At 37.9% G+C, this 18,189-nt stretch overlaps 2 protein-coding genes and 2 non-coding genes across 4 annotated transcripts; 2 read left to right on the top strand and 2 right to left on the bottom strand.

The window, feature by feature from the left end:
- The first annotated feature begins 224 nt into the window (after positions 1–224).
- Positions 225–8,426, top strand: Sec5 (exocyst complex component secretory 5). The gene is made up of 16 exons (XM_076125694.1): positions 225–487; positions 590–742; positions 977–1,169; positions 1,446–1,557; positions 1,836–1,995; positions 2,351–2,565; positions 2,751–2,866; positions 2,958–3,094; positions 3,288–3,478; positions 3,671–3,844; positions 4,060–4,212; positions 4,588–4,782; positions 5,160–5,314; positions 5,578–5,809; positions 6,988–7,175; positions 7,622–8,426. The coding sequence occupies exons 1-16, from the start codon at positions 379–381 to the stop codon at positions 7,764–7,766; spliced, it is 2,628 nt and encodes an 875-aa protein (XP_075981809.1). The 5' UTR covers positions 225–378; the 3' UTR covers positions 7,767–8,426.
- LOC142986504 (U4 spliceosomal RNA) lies at positions 6,253–6,392 on the top strand. The gene has a single exon (XR_012960389.1). It is a non-coding gene; the product is annotated as a U4 spliceosomal RNA (small nuclear RNA).
- On the bottom strand, positions 8,417–18,157 carry LOC142980315 (ATP-binding cassette sub-family C member 4-like). The gene is made up of 29 exons (XM_076125693.1): positions 18,024–18,157; positions 17,804–17,898; positions 17,479–17,644; positions 17,203–17,268; positions 16,845–17,046; positions 16,571–16,708; positions 16,407–16,491; positions 16,171–16,327; positions 15,629–15,842; positions 15,381–15,513; positions 15,242–15,310; positions 15,083–15,180; positions 14,862–15,018; positions 14,560–14,756; positions 14,403–14,485; positions 14,210–14,333; positions 13,959–14,120; positions 12,895–13,061; positions 12,646–12,825; positions 12,416–12,563; positions 12,190–12,340; positions 11,770–11,997; positions 11,351–11,514; positions 11,074–11,208; positions 10,821–10,976; positions 10,633–10,750; positions 10,028–10,266; positions 9,548–9,688; positions 8,417–8,550 (listed from the first exon to the last, which is right to left on the bottom strand). The coding sequence occupies exons 1-29, from the start codon at positions 18,098–18,100 to the stop codon at positions 8,521–8,523; spliced, it is 4,080 nt and encodes a 1,359-aa protein (XP_075981808.1). The 5' UTR covers positions 18,101–18,157; the 3' UTR covers positions 8,417–8,520.
- Positions 9,020–9,181, bottom strand: LOC142986488 (U1 spliceosomal RNA). Its single transcript, XR_012960381.1, has one exon. It is a non-coding gene; the product is annotated as a U1 spliceosomal RNA (small nuclear RNA).
- Positions 18,158–18,189: the final 32 nt, after the last annotated feature.

The following is an 18,189-nucleotide window of genomic DNA, read 5'->3' as shown; positions in this document are numbered from 1 at the left end:
GATAATATAATTTCGGTAAGTTGCGGTTTTTTGTGGTTACTATTGAGTTACCAACGTTGTGTAATATTGAGTTACAAGTGTTATTTTCTCATAGCTGCATGTTAGTAAAATTCAGTTTTGATTAACAATTTTTACCGTCACTTATCGATTGCTTTTTGAATAGCTAGCTTTATTGTCTATCTGTCATCATAGTCGATGAGTTACAACGTCAAAATCTTCAAAACATTACTTTTTGACACTTGCGTGACTTGTTTTTACTTTCGTAAGTTAGTTCGATAACAATTTATAGAGTTTATGTACTTATCTCATGATACAAAATACGTTTAACTGTTCTAATTTATACAATTTATAAAGCCAAAACAGTTAGGATTTAAAAGTATGGGTCCCCCGCCCGTAGTGACTGGAATTTCCCCCAAAGAGGGTCCACCCGGGACTAGGGTGACGATACGAGGAGAGTTTTTGGGCACTAGCGTTACTGATCTTATAGGTAAGCATACATACATTCATAGCATCAATATTACCATTTATGATCCACATACTACATTATCGAAAACTGGTGCAAAGTGGGCGTAACTATCTGTTTTTTTAGGCCTTAAAATTTGCGGATGTGACTGTTTGCTGTCAGCTGAATGGAAGAGCAAGAATAAAATAGTTGCTCGCTCAGGACCGTGCAAAGGACGAGGTGATATTATCGTCACTACAAGATCTGGAGGGGAAGGCACATCTACTGTGCAATTTAGAGGTAAACACTTATTACTATAGAAATTATATTTGGTGATAAATTAACATAGTTGTTTTGTGATACTATATATCCATCTATCCATCGTATGGTTAGTGGTCAACCTAGTGTTAAAGTTTTTCAAGCCGCCCCAAAGGCCTTTGACATGGCTAAAGATGGTATTTGACATGGTAACTATTATCACATTCCCGGTAGTTTTTTATCAAGCCCTTAAAAATATTATTCAATTGTTTCCAGGCTACCATGAGTCAATAGGTCCAGTGAAGGAGAGTGCAGTATGGGTGGAAGAAGCTGCTCCCCCATCTCTGCCATGGGGCCGCAGACCCATGTCTCCTACCACATACACCCCACCTGACCCCCTGGGACTGTCCACTGAGGGTGATGACTGCAAGTTCCCAGAGGAAGAACTACATGAGATGTTTCCTGATGGGTTAGTTATATTTATTATTATTCAGTCTGAACTGAAGGAGATATTTAGTTCTAGTATATTAATATAAGCATGTTCTTATTGCATGTTTGCTAGAGGTTTGCTACAGCCCAATATTTGTTCTGAACCTTCTTATAAGTATAAAGTAATGAATAGAAAACATAGCACTGTCCAATAAAGTCTTTGCAGGCACCTTATTAACATTGTTAATTGCCAGTGTTAGGCTAGCATCTACAGCCTTATACTTCACTAAAATTATGTTTATGTCACTGTTTCTAGATCTGGTAAACTTTCCGATGACAACTTCCAACCTGGTTGGTACTTGCTAGAGCATCATAGCAACACTTCATATGAAGATCTCAAAGCTGGCATGGTGTTTCTACAAAGAAAGGTATCTATTATTTTCTACTATTAATACTTTTACTATTTCATACTAATGTAATATTTGAAAATGTCTAACTTTTACACTTCTATGGCTAAATGGCAGAAAAAATATTTACAAACTTGGAACAGAATGGAGGTAGTATAAGACTCTGAGCTTATCATTGACTACTTCTTAAAAAAACAAAATTGCCAAGGCTATTCATTTATTATAGTGACAAAATATCAAGACACTCAACATGATAGTCAAGTAGACATAGCATACTAACAAGTAACATTTGATTACAGGTTGAAAGTCAGAAAGAAGGGCAGCTTAGCTTTCTAAAGGCTAACACAGGTGCTGTAATGGATCAGCTGGACAGATTGGTGCTGCTCAAAAACATGTATGAGGAGGATGAAAGGAAAAATGGGAAAGAACCATTACCTAGTCTGCAAGCTGCTATAGAAGGTATAATCTTTAAATTCTGTTATATATTTTTTTAATTGCTTGTTGGAGGATTGCTTCAGGGTTCAATAAATATTATGATCTATTTATTTCACATTTAGATTTAGAAAAATATTAAAGTTAGAAGCATTGAAGAGCCAGATGTTCAATTTTATTTCAAAATATTTGATTGTGGTATTATGGATAGGAATTCTTTGAATTATTTTTTGTGTAAACCTTTGTCTTAATCCAAGCGATTTGTTATGTCGTAAAACTTAAAGTTTTCCATATCAAGATAAAGAATAACACAATATTGAATAAGACGAAAAGCACAGAAATGTAGTACAGAAAGTTGGTACATAACGCTTTTTTTTTCCAGAGTCTATATCATTAGCCGACTCACTGTTCGCCGAGATCTTGTCTCGTAAAGACAATGCGGATAAGACTCGTGAAGCACTGTCGCTTCTCACTCGACACAAGTTCTTGTTCCAACTGCCAGCGTCTATCGACAGGAACATTAGGAAGAAGGAGTATGATCTAGTTGTCAATGATTATACTAGGGTGAAAAATCTGTTTGGAAACACTGATGTTAAGGTACGTTTCTGATTAAAACATATTGATTTTGTTACTTAAACTTATCAAACTGAACCTGTGCTGTCTGTTTTTCATGTCCTTACCAAACATAACATGCCTTCGGCACGAAATGTTTTCTATAAAAAACATGCAGTGAAAGGTATTTAACTGTGAATGTGATGCTTAATATTTTTTTTATATTCCAGCTGTTCCAGAAGATTCTTGATGAAATTGATAAGAAAATAGAAGACTTGAAAGAAAAGTTGTACACTAGAATGAAAACTATGCCTATTAATGTTCAAGAGCAAACTAAATATATCAGGTAAGTTATCCGATCCAAGTATTTAGCAACATTACAGTGTTTATATTATATCAATGCAAATAGTAATACAGGACTAAAAATGTTTTCTCAGGTTGTTAATAAGTTTAAACTGGGAAGGCGACGCAGCGTGGGTCGCCATCACCAGTCGCAAAGAGTATTTGATGAGTCTCATGAACAAAGTCAAGGACCATTTCAAGCAGAAGGAGGAACAAGAGAATTCTGACAAAGGTGTGCTTTACATTAAGTGAATAATTTGCGGGAGAAGAGTGGAGTGAAACTTCACTACACTCTTCTCTTGGCATTATGCTGCAATATTAAGTTAAACAGTTCTTGAAAGTATGCAGTCCCCAACCTGTACTTGGATAGCAGCGGGAAATTAACGGGTTTCTTGTATTTTAATTTTATTGTGTGTTTATGCTAGGCAAGCGCAAGGCGAAGGAGGCGGAGAGCGCGGGCGCGGGCGGCGCGTGGGGCGTGCGCGGCGCGTGGTGCGCGGCCGCGTGCGGAGCGCTGGCGGCGCAGCTGCACGCGCTGTGGCCGCTCGCCAGGCGGTACTTCGCCGGGGAGCTGGCTGGCGAGCCCGCCGAGCCGCAGAGACACGCCGACCTCAAGGTAATCAACTGATGTTCTTGAACTTCATTATAATTGTTTCGGAACTGTGTGTATACATGTACTATTGTATATTGTGTTCTCTACGGCTTGTTGCGGTATATAAGAGACTCACGGCCCGAAAATAGACCTTTTAAAACCACCTAAACATTGACGTGATACGTTTCTTTAATCTTCTTACGTTGTTTGTTCCAGGAAATGATAATAGCTGCCGTAGAGTTATTCTCGGAGCACATGCGCTCGTGCCTGCTCTCAGGCAGCAGTAATAAAACGTTACCGACCGACGCACTGCGCGTGCGACTTGTCGCTAACTTGCGTCATCTACGGGAGGCTTACGATGAGCTTATCAAGTTGGACCTGCCTTCTCAGGTACACTTAATAATACCTGACTTTACTGACTAGTGACTAGATTTAGCAATTTCCTACCATTTATAACCTTTCTATTTTTGTTGTTTTCTTTCTTTATGAAATAACGATGCTAAATAATTCAGTTTCATGTAATAATATTACACTAAAAGAAAAGATTTTAAAATATGTAAAAAATGACAAATATAATTGTAATTTCTATGTATTATTGTTTTCAGCCATTAAGCATAGTAGAGAAAGTAATATTCGACTATCGTGTCCATGGCATGACAGTATTCCTTCAGCGAGCTCTCAAGCGTGTCAAGGGACTCGGAGAAAAAGAAACATGGAAGATTGAGGAGTTCTCTGACTATGGAGCTATTACTAATCTGGTAAGTGCATTTTATTAAACCCGTTATGTGTATTATTGTGGGGAATCTTCTTGCTGAGACTTTACAAACCCTAACGGGAAAAGGTTCCAGTAAGGTGATATCTCAGGCCCATCCGATAGTGTTTTTTCTCTCTTTTTTTATGGCTGTGCTAGCAGCAGTAGGACGGCCAAAGTTTGAAAAAACAAATGAATCATTACTTTTTTTACAGTGTTAATACTTTAGCCCCGTCCGATTGAGTTTTTTTTTCTTTTTTTTTATTATTGGGCTAGGAGCAGTATGGCGGACATGGTTTGAAAAAAGAAATGGATCAATACTTTATTTTCAGTGTTTAGAAAACTTAAGTATAGCAAAATAATTGTTTATTACAAATTCCAGCCACAATTGCTAGAGACGTATATGAACGAGGCGCTGTCGGCGATCCACAAGTGCGTGTCGAGCGGCGGGCGGCGCGAGGCGGCGCTGCTAGTGGAGGGTGCGGAGCCCGCCGCCGCGCTGCACAAGGACGTGCGCAGCATCCTGCTGGCCTACGTCACCGTGCTGGAGAACCTCGCGCTCAACCATGATGATCAGGTAAGGTACCTTCTCTGAATTCAACATGTGATTTATTTTTGAGTTATTTACATTTTATTCTTGTGGAATATTTTTTAGCAATTTGAGTGTTGACCGGATTCACCATTCCGAATTTAACAGGTTTCAGGGTATCTTAGTAATTGCTGGGTCATTTTAGTATTTGCTGTCACTTTATCTTTCAGGTAGATTATTTGAAACGTGCACTGTCGGCGATTTTACAAAATTTTCTCATCATCAATCATGCGAATAATCCATATTGCTTAGGTTTAGATAAGAAAAGTGTGTTTCACAAATCTCATACGGATTACTTTTCTTTTTATATTGGATCGAATGGTTTTATATTTGTAAGTGAAGGTAAAAATAATCTTTGTTGTTAGGAGTTCAACAACAACAACTTGTCGGTGGCGCTAGAGCAGCGCGTGGCGCCGGGCAGCAGTAGCCGCAGCTGGCAGCAGCGACTGCTACTGGCAGGTGCTAACGCCACCTACACGCGTCGTGTCACGCTTACTAACATCGCTGATGCCTTCCAAAAGTAAGTCTTTATTTTACTACCTACTCAAGACTTGGTTCAAAGGAAATTCTTTCTTGCGATTAATAATGGAACTCCCAAACGACAAAGGAAATGAGATATGTAATTACAATTCTTAAATAATCAGTTTACTAACAAAACCGTTTTTAGCAAACATTTAACATTATATTTGCACTTGATACATAAATGCATTTGATTATAAAGATATAATTATCTGCTGTATTATTCTGAAAACTACCTAACTGTACTGTGATTATTTTTCCTAGTTTCGGCTTCCCAAAACCAACGCAAGCGCTCCAAGCTACTAAAGAAGCTCTCAGTGCCCTCGAGTCTACGATAGCTGAGACCTATTTGGAGCACAAAGGCGACCCTCTCGTCGGCACTATTGAGCCCAGCATGGACATGGGCCGACACAAGACTGACGCCGACGTCATCGTAGATGACGCGAGGCCCTACGTCTATGAGATTATAAACAATTTGATCGCAGTACATGCTGAGGTTTGTTCGCATACACCCTAATCTTCTATCTAATATATAAAAGTCTCGTGTCACAATGTTAGTCACCTTGCCTCTCCGAAACGGCTTTACCGATTTTTACCAAATTTTATATGCAAATTCAGTTAGTCTACGAATGGACTATGTATTTTTAATACCCCTATGTGATAAGGGTATTGTTACTCATATTTTTTTCTTAATTTATATGGTACAAGAACGTTTGCCGGGTCAGCTAGTAACCTTCTAAATATAGCATTTGTTTGTTAATTTGAGTTAAATCAATATCTTTGGTGTCTCGACTACTTTAGTTGGTGCAAGTACTTGGTGTTTTTTTTTATTAAATGTTGACGCATAGCTCGATAGATGGCGTTGGGATCGAGTTAGCTCGCGCTATCGTTGTGTTCACACTGGCCGTATAAGTAGTTTTGGGATTGCTACCGTTTTTTAACTTTGCGCAGAGGCAATATCGTAACCAATGAGGTTTATCCGAGGTGCGATTATTGCTAGTTGAAAACTTTACCAATACCCCGCCTTGTGGACGTGAAATACCGTCCGCTATGGCAATTTTTGAATGGCCGTAATAGGCCTAATAAATTACTTCTAATTCTAAGGAAATGACAACTTCTTCCGTGGTTTCGCATCATTTGTATTTTTCCATGTCGTTGATATAATATGTATATGACATTTACTAATTTAGGGTTCTGCCCATTCTGTCCCTATGAGGTCCTCCGTGAGGAGCAGATTAAAGTGTCACTAACCAACGAAGTGGCAAACGTCACTATTCAATTCAGTACCAACCACCATCGGTGGCAAACTGGAGAGTGGCAGATAAGAATAAATTATAAATGGGGTGTAGACCAAATAAACAGGGCTGATACATTTTTATTCTGACATGATTATGCAAATTGATATTTAAGGTTACTTTCTATAAGTGATGTTTAAAATGAGTTTGCAATTAATTATTTCAGTGGTGATAAAATGTGACACTAGAAATGATTCTTGTATATGACTTTTACACGATTCTAATAACGTTATAGTATTTAAAATGATCTTTATATTTTGTTTTATTTGTTCGTCCGTTTATTTTTCTGTTTCTTTTAACCTTTGAGATAAAATTACAGTATTGATTAGAGAATCAATATCGGTATTGTGCGGGTTAATGGTACTGTGTTGTGGTGCAGGTGGACAGCGTGTGCGGCGCGGCGTCGGTCCGCTACGTGCGGGACATCTGCGAGACGGTGTGCGAGGAGCTGGCGCGCCTCGCCGCCACGGCGCCCGCGCCGCCCGACCCCGCCGCCGCCTTCCAGGCGCGCCTCGAGTACACGCTGCTGCGCGTGGCCTGCGCCGAACACCTCACACGGAAGGCTGAGTACGTGCCCTTGCTCCTTACCTCCCTCTTACAGTAACTAACTGATCGAGTGCTTTTAACTATCGGCACGTTGCGAACCTTTAAAAACTCCCCGGCTACGTAATTTAAATGTACTCTACCCGATTCGTATAATAGTAATAATTTTGGTGAAAGGTATTGTTATATAAAGTCTGTAGAATAAATATAACTCGTCAGATAATATTGTTGTTACTCGTCATTAAAAACTATCGGTCGTCGGTCGGTATCGGTTGTCGGGAAAATAACATTATGTCTCTGTATTCGGAATAGGTCTAATCTGTTGGATAGGAATTTTGACAGGGAATAACTTTGTCTTTCTTTCTGCAAAATTACTATTATTTTGAAATATTATTGTGAAAATGTACCTTAATATATCTTTATGATATTGAACATGAATAATTAATAATACCAATATTTTTTCTTAACAGAAATCATTTAATGGAAGCATTGGCCGGTATACCGCCGTTAGAGAGTGAGGAAGAAAAGAAACGTATGGACTCAATAGTGGAAGGATTCAAGAAAAGGATGGAACTTCAGCTCGCTAGCCTTAACTGTAACATGGAGACTGTGTAAAGTATTGTACATATACGTAGAGTAACGTAAAAGTAGTTTTGTTCTATAACTAGATTGTAGTAGTAATGATGGTTGAATTATATAGTATTACTGTCGTACTAATAGACGTCGTGTTATCTCTGATGTATAGTGTTTTGTCTTTTTCATTCTTAAACAGTTTTAAGATTGTTTGAAAGTGATAAAACATTATAGCTAATCAGGGCTTACTCGACGTTAATTGGTAGGACTGTTAGTGTTTAGTTATTAGTAACGTTTTTATCGTTCTTGCTATTGTCTTTAATATCCACTTTTGATGATACATTATACGGAACATTTGAGGTTTCAAAAAAGGAAAAAGTATTTTATTTGGTTTTTTGAATATACCTCAATAATAGTGAAGATTTTAATTGTCCAACGGAGTTGGTATGGTGATATTTGTTCACACTGTTATGATTTTTAATCATAATCATATTTATCATTTTTGAGCCCAGTGATGATTTATTTAAATGACCTGTATCTTTTTCAAAATTACTTAGTATTATGTCAAAGTATATTTACTTTAGATAATATATAATAATATTATATGTATTGATGTGTAACTCGATTGGTTTTACCAATGCTAGTTAATTTATTTTAAGTTTATTAATTTATCAATAAATATATTAACTGCGTATTGTTTAAGAAGTATATTATCTGTATAAATGATAGAATAAATTATATTAAAGTTTTCAAGCGTTTTTCTTAATACGCGTGATCGCCCATGTCAATCTTCCCCTCAATTGTTCTCCATCATCATTTTATAACTCTGTAAATAAAACAAATTATATTATTTATGCTTCCCTTCGTACTTTTAAAACGTAGTTGTATGAAAATATTGTAGGTACGGTAGTGAAGATAATAATAAAATACTTTTCGATGGTGGTTAGTTGGTATGATAGTGTAAGTAGACATATTTATGAGTCATTGTCGTTATAAACCACCAGTTTGTGATATGTACTTAAATAGTTAGACTGAGTTTAGATTTTGATCAAAAATTGTATGCATCAAAAAGCAACATCAACACATACACACATCAATATAGATCACGGGTTTGAATACAGAATATTTCTGTCATGAAATTCTTGGTAAATTGCCGAAGTGAGGAAGTAGAAATTGTGTCCCGGGCATTACGTATAGCCGTCGATCTTTCTTCGCGGCTTGAATACGTTAGCCGTGAAGAATGTCTACTTCGTCAGCGGTATAGGCACCTAAGTGCATTCAATCTATTATTACAAGGGGGACAGCGCGTACGCAGTCCCCACTACCAAAAATTACGCATCCGAGTTATCCGCATTAGGGATAATCGCAGGGGTCAACCAAACCGCAGTGCAATGGAGAGGTCTCGCCCTGGGGGAACCGCCTTCTTGATCACGGTGTCCCCTATGCCAGGTAAGTATGACTTCAGATAAAAGGCTCGGGGTAGTCATTCGCTCGCGGAGAATCTTAACACCGACTTTTAATTTTTCCTGTGTCGCCATCTCAATATTGCGAGCGGCGCTACATCCCTTTCATCCCTTACATTGTTGCTAAACTTAGGGGTAGCTACCCCTCAGTGTGCAAAAGTGTGACAGTGAACGTGCCAACAGATGGCGTTAGTTTCATGCGTGTAAAAATTGCACGTTGTGATGTCCCTAGTAATGATAATTATAAAATAAGATATTCTTCTTATTTCCAGATAGTTTTTAAACTTTATCATAGAATGAATCGAAAAATTGTGGTTGGTTAACTTTGAATTAATCTCATAGTCTATGTATTCATTTTACCTGCGCAGCTTGTTGATGTAAGAGCGGCGCCATAGTCGGACCGGTCTCAGCCACCATCTTGCGAAAATAGCTCTTTTTGTTCTGCAGCAGCAGGTGCGGGTGATTGTATTCCATCAGACGACCCGCGTCCAGTACTAAGATCTGCCATTGTTGTAAATTAGGTCAAATTTTGTTTGGGTAAATACAAAAGCTAAGTCGAGTGTTTGTCTTGAAGTTTGTGTACAATCTTCGAGCCCTTAATTTTAAAAACTGTAAAACATACAGTCTAGAAAAATTATCTGATGATTTTTTTTGCAAAGAAAGTCCTGCATGTGTCGTTGCATCACAGGGTTAAAGAATCAAGCCCTTGAAGCACAAATTTTCTTCTTATCTGTCTATTCAGTCCACTTCTACCCATTATTGAGTTAATACCAGATTCCCTCCAAATATAACACTTCGTCCTACGCTATATCTCAAAATTAAGTACAATAGGTAACTCACTTTATCCGAGTCGATTATAGTATTAAGTCTATGTGCGACAGTGAGCACGGTGCAAGAACGGAAGTGTAGGCGGATAGCAGTTTGTATGAGCGCGTCGGTCTGCGCGTCCACGTTAGCCGTCGCCTCGTCGAGCACCAAGATCTTGTCGTTGTGCACTATGGCACGAGCTAGGCATACCAACTGACGCTCCCCCACGCTGAAGTTTGAACCACCTTCTTGAACTTCTTTGTATAAAGGATCTGGAATATTCGAATTGTAGTTTTGTATTCAAAGTTTTGAGGCATAAATAGACTACCTTTGTCCGAATCTAGTTATTTTTAACTTTCGGGTTGCAATGAGCGACAACTTGGCGCAGCCTGTTAGTTGGGCAACTTACACTCGTAACAACTTCATCGTTTGTCAGATTAATTTACAACATAATCAACTTGCGGCCCTTTTACAAAAAACCATATCTACTTTTACACATATATCCTCTTAAATCATTAAAATAACCGGACTAAAATCAGTTAAGTAGTTATAAAGATCTAAGCATACATACAGACATAGGGACAGACGCGGGAAGCGACTTTGCTCTATACTATGTTATGTAGTGATTATAAACACACCTTCACCGTCTTCAGGCAGTAATTCTACGTTGTGTAGAGCTCTTAAAAGTACCGCATCCGGATACTGATCGAACGGGTCCAAGTTTTTCCTCATTGTACCGCTAAACAAGACTGGCTCCTAAAAAAATACCTTTTAGTAAATCAACCGTTAAACCCTTCATAGGAAATAGTAGTAGTAATTTGTGTACTTGTGGAATAATAGATATTTTCTCCCTCAAGTCGTGTAGTCCGATGTTCAAGATGTCTATTCCATCAATGGTGATGGAACCTTCTAAATGTGCTAGACGGAAAAGTGCTTGTATTATGGATGATTTTCCAGCACCTGTTCGACCCACAATACCAATCTGTAATAAAAAACATCCGAAACAACAACATTATTATTTTCAATGTCGATTCGTGTGTCGCGAGAGTTTAAAAGTTATATTGTGTTTAACAAATTACCTTTTCTTGAGGCTCTACACGGAATTGTAACTTATGCAGTACATAATTGCCGTCGGGAGAATACTTCAGACTTAAATCATCAAAGTGTATGGCGCCTTCTCTGGGCCAGTCGTCGGGAGGCTTTTTATCAGGATCCTGGAAATAAAATAACTGCCAGCTCACAATCTGACGAAAAAAATATTAAAAAGAAAAACCAGTGTCGATACTAATTACATAGTTCTGAAACTTAGCCGTACTAATAAGAAAACTCACCTTTCCAATCTGCTCTAGTACTTACACTTATCAAAGCCGGTTCATTTGGTAATTTAGTGTATTCAAGCACTCTCTCAACGCTGGTCATTTGGTTCTCCATCTCGGCCGACTGCCGCATGCCCCATTGAAAGATACCCGTTAAGGATATCGACTGAGTGATCGCCAGGCCCACGTTACTGGCGTCCATATCTATGTAATATGGTTATTATCTTAAGTATGCATAGTATAATGGACTAAAATTCTATGTTATCTAGTATCTAATGGTAAACTTGCTATGTATCCAGCGACCATGTCATTGGATAGATAGCAAGTTTTACACCTTTTAAACAAATGTATTTTGATTGGGATACCAAGCTTTTCAGTTCGTATAAATTCGGAAGGCATATTCCTATGAAAAAAGATTTAAAGTTGTTAAGCCATAATTATAACTTAAAATCTGCTTACCAGTCTTCATCAAGCAGCTAAAAGTGACGCATATAATAAAGAGCAAGCAGATGATGTCTAGGAAGTATCCGAAGGCTCTGCTGCAGGTGATGAAGAGGTACCACGCGGCGCTGTGGAGGTCCTGGTGGCGGTCGAACTCCTGCGCTAGGAGGAACTCAGCGCCGAACGAACGGATCGTCGCCAGACCGAGGATTGTCGCGTTCACATGGCCGAACACTGGGCTACGAGCTGGTGAGAAAATACATTTTTTTATTAGAACATTTTGACAGCCTGTCTGTAGTGTGGTGTGTTGTCTGATTTTGGTTTTTATACAATTTACATGCTACTTAGATATGTATACTCCGTATATTGCTATTCTACAAATTTTGTAAGGTAGCGACGGAAGTAGCAAAAGGGGGTGTGATGCCAAATTGGACTTACTTATTCCTTCCAATCGCTTCACAGCTCCCGTGGTCCTAATGTAAATCACTCGAAATATGTAGAAAATAACAAGCGCCGCGACAATCGGTATCAACAAAGCTATGTCTGTCATCAATATTATTGTGACAGCTCCCAACAGATTTAACATTATCTGAAACATAGAAATATGATAAAATCCTTTGGCGACGGGACATTAAAAGGAAAAAAAGAGTAGCTGTATTGTTACTTGAAAGCAATCAAGCATAGCTTGTGGAAGTAACTCATCAACCGCTCCCATGTCCTTACTGAATCTGTTCAGAATTCGTCCTGAGGGATTCGCATGAAAGAAACTCATTGGGGATCGCGAAATCGACTCGAACATTTGATCGTGTAATCTAGAAACGTAAAATCAAACTGTTGCTTAGAAAAACTTCCAATTCTTCGAGACTATTCAAATAGTTTAAGTTATATACTAACGTAATAGAAGACTTCATACACAACGAGAAGAACAAGAAAGCTCTGATCAAAGCGACCACTATAGTTGCTAGAGTGATCACGCCAAAAATTATGACGTAATCATTTCGCTCGAGGCCTTGTTCTGCCCATATCAAACTATCCATTGTTGAATCACCAGTCAATCTATCTTCGACGCGACTCCTGAAATTATACAAGTGATATAGCAAACAATTACAAAAAAACTAGTTTTTAAATGAAAAATTCTGTTACCATCGGCTGATCCAAAAATCGCAGGCACTCGCACAGAACTGTGCTAAGACGAACATAAAAAGTACGAACACAACCTGCCAGCACGGTGCTCCAGTTAGAAAATAGTCGCGATACACTGAACTACTCACTCTTCCTATTGTTTGAATTTCTGCTTCAGGTTTTTGATCCTGGAAGTCCAATGATAATGTTAATACTTCTTATCTAATATTATCTAAGTATACTAATATTATAAAGCTGAAGAGTTTGATTGTTTGTTGATTTGAACGCGCTAATCTCAGGAACTACTGATCCGATTTGAAAAATTCTTTCAGTGTTAGATAGCCCATTTATCGAGGAAGGCTATAGGCTATATATCATCACGCTACGACCAATAAGAGCAGAGTACGAGTAAAAAATGTTACAAAAACGGGGAAGATTATGACCCACTAGCTGAACCGCGCAACTTCGCTTGCGTCACATAAGAGAGAATGGGTAAAATTTTCCCCGTTTTTGTAACATTTTTTACTGCTGCTCTGCTCCTATTGGTCGTAGCCTGATGATATATAGCCTATAGCCTTCCTCGATAAATGGGCTATCTAACACTGAAAGAATTTTTCGAATCGGACCAGTAGTTCCTGAGATTAGCGCGTTCAAACAAACAAACAAACAAACAAACAAACAAACAAACAAACTCTTCAGCTTTATAATATTAGTATAGATAAGAGAGAATGGGTAAAATTTTCCCCGTTTTTGTAACATTTTTTACTGCTGCTCTGCTCCTATTGGTCGTAGCCTGATGATATATAGCCTATAGCCTTCCTCGATAAATGGGCTATCTAACACTGAAAGAATTTTTCGAATCGGACCAGTAGTTCCTGAGATTAGCGCGTTCAAACAAACAAACTCTTCAGCTTTATAATATTAGTATAGATTATAATATTAGTATAGATTCTCTCTTATGTGACATAAGCGAAGTTGCGCGGGTCAGCTAGTTTGTCATACAATCTATTTACAGTATAATAGGGATGGTATTATCGTAAAGATGGATTTTTATTCTTTGTTAACGATGTAGAATAGATACCCACAGCAGTACTTGTGTCTATCATGACAGACCAGTGTCTTCTATGTAGGCTCATCGCGCTCGGCTGTATCACTGTGGACAAGCTCTGGATACTCGGAATAAATTCTTCCTCGTGCACTTCCCGCGCTTTCTCGTTCATCAGTTGAATTATCTTCAATTCCTTTTCCTATAAACATCATTTAAAAATAGGTACCTGTATTTGTTTCTTTTTGTGTGATGTACATCTTTTTGTGATTATTCTTAATTCATATTTACGTTTAAATCGTCGAAATGTCCTTCTGCGAGAATCCTTCCTTTGTCCATTATGACAACTTGATCTACCATCTTAATGAACTGTAGTTGATGAGTGACTAAAATCACTGTCTTGTCTGCCAAATATCTGGTATCAAATAGTAGGTGGTATAGTAAAAGATGCGGAGCCTGGTAGTCAAGAGAAATGATGAGTTACCTTTTGATGCATCTGTCGAAAATATGCTTAGCAACTTGAGTATCCACAGCTGACAAAGGATCGTCGAGTAAATAAATATCTGCCTGAAAGAAGCAATATTCATCATTACTCTATTTGTAATTAAGCACTTAATTGTAACTGTTTTTCATTCAAGTACCTCCTTGTAGACAGCTCTTGCTAGATTGATTCTAGCTCTTTGTCCCCCACTGAGTGAGACTCCTCGCTCACCCACAACAGTCTTGTCTCCGTGAGGGAACAGAGATATGTCTCGTTCGAGAGCACATACTCTACAAACTTCCATATAGCGAGATTTATGGAAAGGCTGGCCGAATAGAATGTTTTGACGCACAGATCCTGGAAAAAGAGCACAGACTCCAAGGTCCAATTACTATTTAATTAAAAAAGGTGTTTTAATTTTTCTAAGGTGTCAAATTATACTAGGTTTAATAAAATTCTTACCTACAAATAGCCAAGGGTCTTGACTAGCATAACTCACAGTGCCATTAACTTCGAGACGGCCACTGGAACATGGTAACTCACTGAGAACCATATGCAGTAACGTAGACTTTCCAGCACCCACTGATCCAATTACAGTTGTTAAAGAACTACATGGAATCTATAAATATGGAGATGTAAGAATAAGGTCTCTTGGAAATTTCAAGTATTTTAATGGTACTTACTTCTAAATCCATTTCTTTAACGTCGTCCTTGTTCGATGATTTGATCCATCTGCTTGATGCGTCTTCAAATTTTACAGCTATTTCTTCTTTGCGTTTCTCTATAGCAGAAAAAAATGTTAGAATTTGATTTAGTTTTATTTCGAGAAAAGTGTTTTTTACCTTTCTTCGCTTCATCGGGTACTTGTTGAGATGTACTGGGTTCCGTCGATGGAGTTAACAAGTCCGGTTCTGTACAAAATGTTCAAACATTCAATACATTTGTCTAGAAAAGTCTACTTTCTATGTTTTTAATCTTTACCTATAATAATGACTCTTTTCTTCTTAGACCTAGGAACTTCTTCAGCTTGTATGTGAACTCTAGGAGGTAGTTCACACTCCTCACTCAATAAGTAGTCGCGAATTCTTTGCACTGCTACGTTCATTTCTGCTATCTGGAATATTCTGGAATGTTTTTATTGAACAAAACTCCAAACAATACAAAAGGTATCATCACAAAAATGTTCTCAATTTTTTTTATAGATTTCTGTAAATTTTTTCGGTACTTACTTGTCCAACAGCTTGAGGGAAGTACAGTGTCATAGTTTGTTTAGTAATATTGTAGAAGCAGGTAAGAAAGAACACATTCTCAACGGTGATACGGTTTACGTAGGTCACGTAAAGCAATACGGTGATGAAGATGCCGAAACGCGACGAGAACATTATGAAAGACATGATAACACCCCGGATGTATGATGTCATCTTTATGTAGAATATTTCTTGCCTAGCGATTGAAACATAGGTTAGTTAGTAATGGTTTAATACTGATAATGCGTTCGTGTTATAATGTGCAATTCTAGTGCCTGACTTAATACTGTATTTGAAACTATGCACGATGAAACATGTCATAAAATCTATAAATCAAAACAACTTTTCTGCGTCGTCAAATTGAGAACGGAGGCGAATTGAGAACTACCTCCTTTTTTGAAGTCGGTTACAAAGCATAACTAATTTTGTTTAATATTTAGGTAGTCGAAATAAATATAAGTTCAATGATGGACGTGACACATTACCTAATTATTACAAGTTTCGTAACAGTTTTATCAACTAACCTGCGGACTATATCAATAATTTTCCTAAACGGTTTCTCCCAGGTGTACATTTTGATGACTTCTATACCCATTATTATTTCTTTCATTAGTCTCACACGTTCGTCTGATTTCATCGCTGTGCCTCTTCTGTAGTAAGCCGTATGAGTTCCCAGAAATACTAAAAAGGGGAAACAAATGTTAAAGAATTATGGTATTTACGACTCTAGGACTTAAGTTTAATAAAATGAAGTCCTTACTCTGAAACGGAATGGAAGCAAGGATGATCAGCGATCCATAAATAGCTGGCATTCCAATTTCTCGATATAAGTACACAGTTAACAGCTAAAATATTAATTCAAATTAGACATCTTGGACTAATTAGTGTTTGCTACAGTATTGATGATTTATTCGTGAGATTTACCAGCGTTTCCAAAGGTCCTATGATGAGATAGTGCGCGAATATCGGGCCAGTGTCGAAACGGTTTACGTCATTCGCCATCAGATTTAATACAAGTCCTCCGCTGCTCTCAGACATGGCTTGAATATTTACTTTAAGAGCCTAAAATGACAATTTATTAATTAACTGGGCCATATTTCATTTAGAGTCAAGATTTTTTCAAACTGTTATTTATTTATCTAAAAGCTTATAAAAAGCGAATTGTACGGCTTGATTTACATAGGATTTAATGTGTCACCTTTCTGTAAATAAGACTGCATATGCCAACCCTCATCTTCATGCCCATGTGCATGACGCCCATCATGAATGGATGCTGGACCATGACGTTGACACTGCTACAGAACACGATGCCGAACGCAAAGAACACAGCCTCTCCCCAAGAGATGGAGCCCGTGTTGTCGTAGTATGAGAACAAACGGTTTATGTACGTCGCGTTGTTTCTAAACACAATCATGAAAAAGGATTACAGTATTTTAGTTTCTGATACCAAAAAAATATTACTATGTTACTAGTTAATTCCTACATTGTAAGAAAAAAAAACGTAGATACTGAATACCACTATCAAACATTTCATAAATTTCTAAGAAATGCCTTACATGCTCATGTCGGGTGCAGGACTGTAGTATCGCAACAGCAATCCAAGAAATAATGGTTGCTGCAACCTATTACAGGAAAAAATATAGTGTCATTATTTTACTGGGTAAACGAGTAACAATAACAAAATGTTACGACATTACTTTGACCATATTTTCGTAATGATGTGTAACGGTATCAGTCAGCAAATTCAGTTCCAAAAAATTAAGAGGGATCTAATGGCAAGGGAGGTCATAGGCATAATATGTAATTTCTAATATTCTTATTCATATGTTGACCTGATAAGGTACTCCATAGCCGAGAGAATAAGACCGTACAGCATGAGCTCAGGGCCGAATACTTTGAACAGGACCCGCCATAAGCTCGGCTTGTAATGTCTTCCGCGGTCCCGTGCCTGTTGCGCCTTGGTTACTTCCCAATCCCATTCTTTCTGCACTGCATCTCCTACATTTAGAAATTCATTTTATTATATTATAGGTATGTACGTTACGTTAATATGACCGTGCTATGGCCGCTTTGTAAAAATCTCAGTTTAGGGTGATCTTAAAAGTACCTTAGATTGGCATCAAAGCTATGATAAAGGAGTTCATCTGCGTACTCTACCTAGGACATCAGAGCGGTGCTCCGGCAAGGGAGCGTAAAGATCTGCATCTTTTATGTCCCGACTGTAGCCGAGTTTGAATGTTTCTAGCGTCCATCTGCGTAAATAAAAAAAATAAAACGTAACTTTAAGAATTTGTTATACTGGTATATAGTGTAACAGTAAATCCAGGTTTATTTTTTTAAGGTTTGCTTAGGAATAGTCCTCAAATTATCTACATACCCGAACGTAAGAATGGAGAAGAGATTCGCTCCATATCTTGGATTTACCTGACGTCTCTGTTTTGGCCCAGTATCCATTATTCATATAAAATATATAAAAAACGTTTTATATCAAAAGGCATGGCCATTCATCGGATAATTAAATCTATGTGGCTATGGAGTACATT

The sequence above is a fragment of the Anticarsia gemmatalis genome, chromosome 2 (assembly GCF_050436995.1).
Source record: "Anticarsia gemmatalis isolate Benzon Research Colony breed Stoneville strain chromosome 2, ilAntGemm2 primary, whole genome shotgun sequence".
Taxonomy (NCBI): Eukaryota; Metazoa; Arthropoda; class Insecta; order Lepidoptera; family Erebidae; genus Anticarsia; species Anticarsia gemmatalis.
The sequence above is the reverse complement of the archived record's forward strand: the minus strand, read 5'-3'. Positions and strand labels throughout refer to the sequence as shown.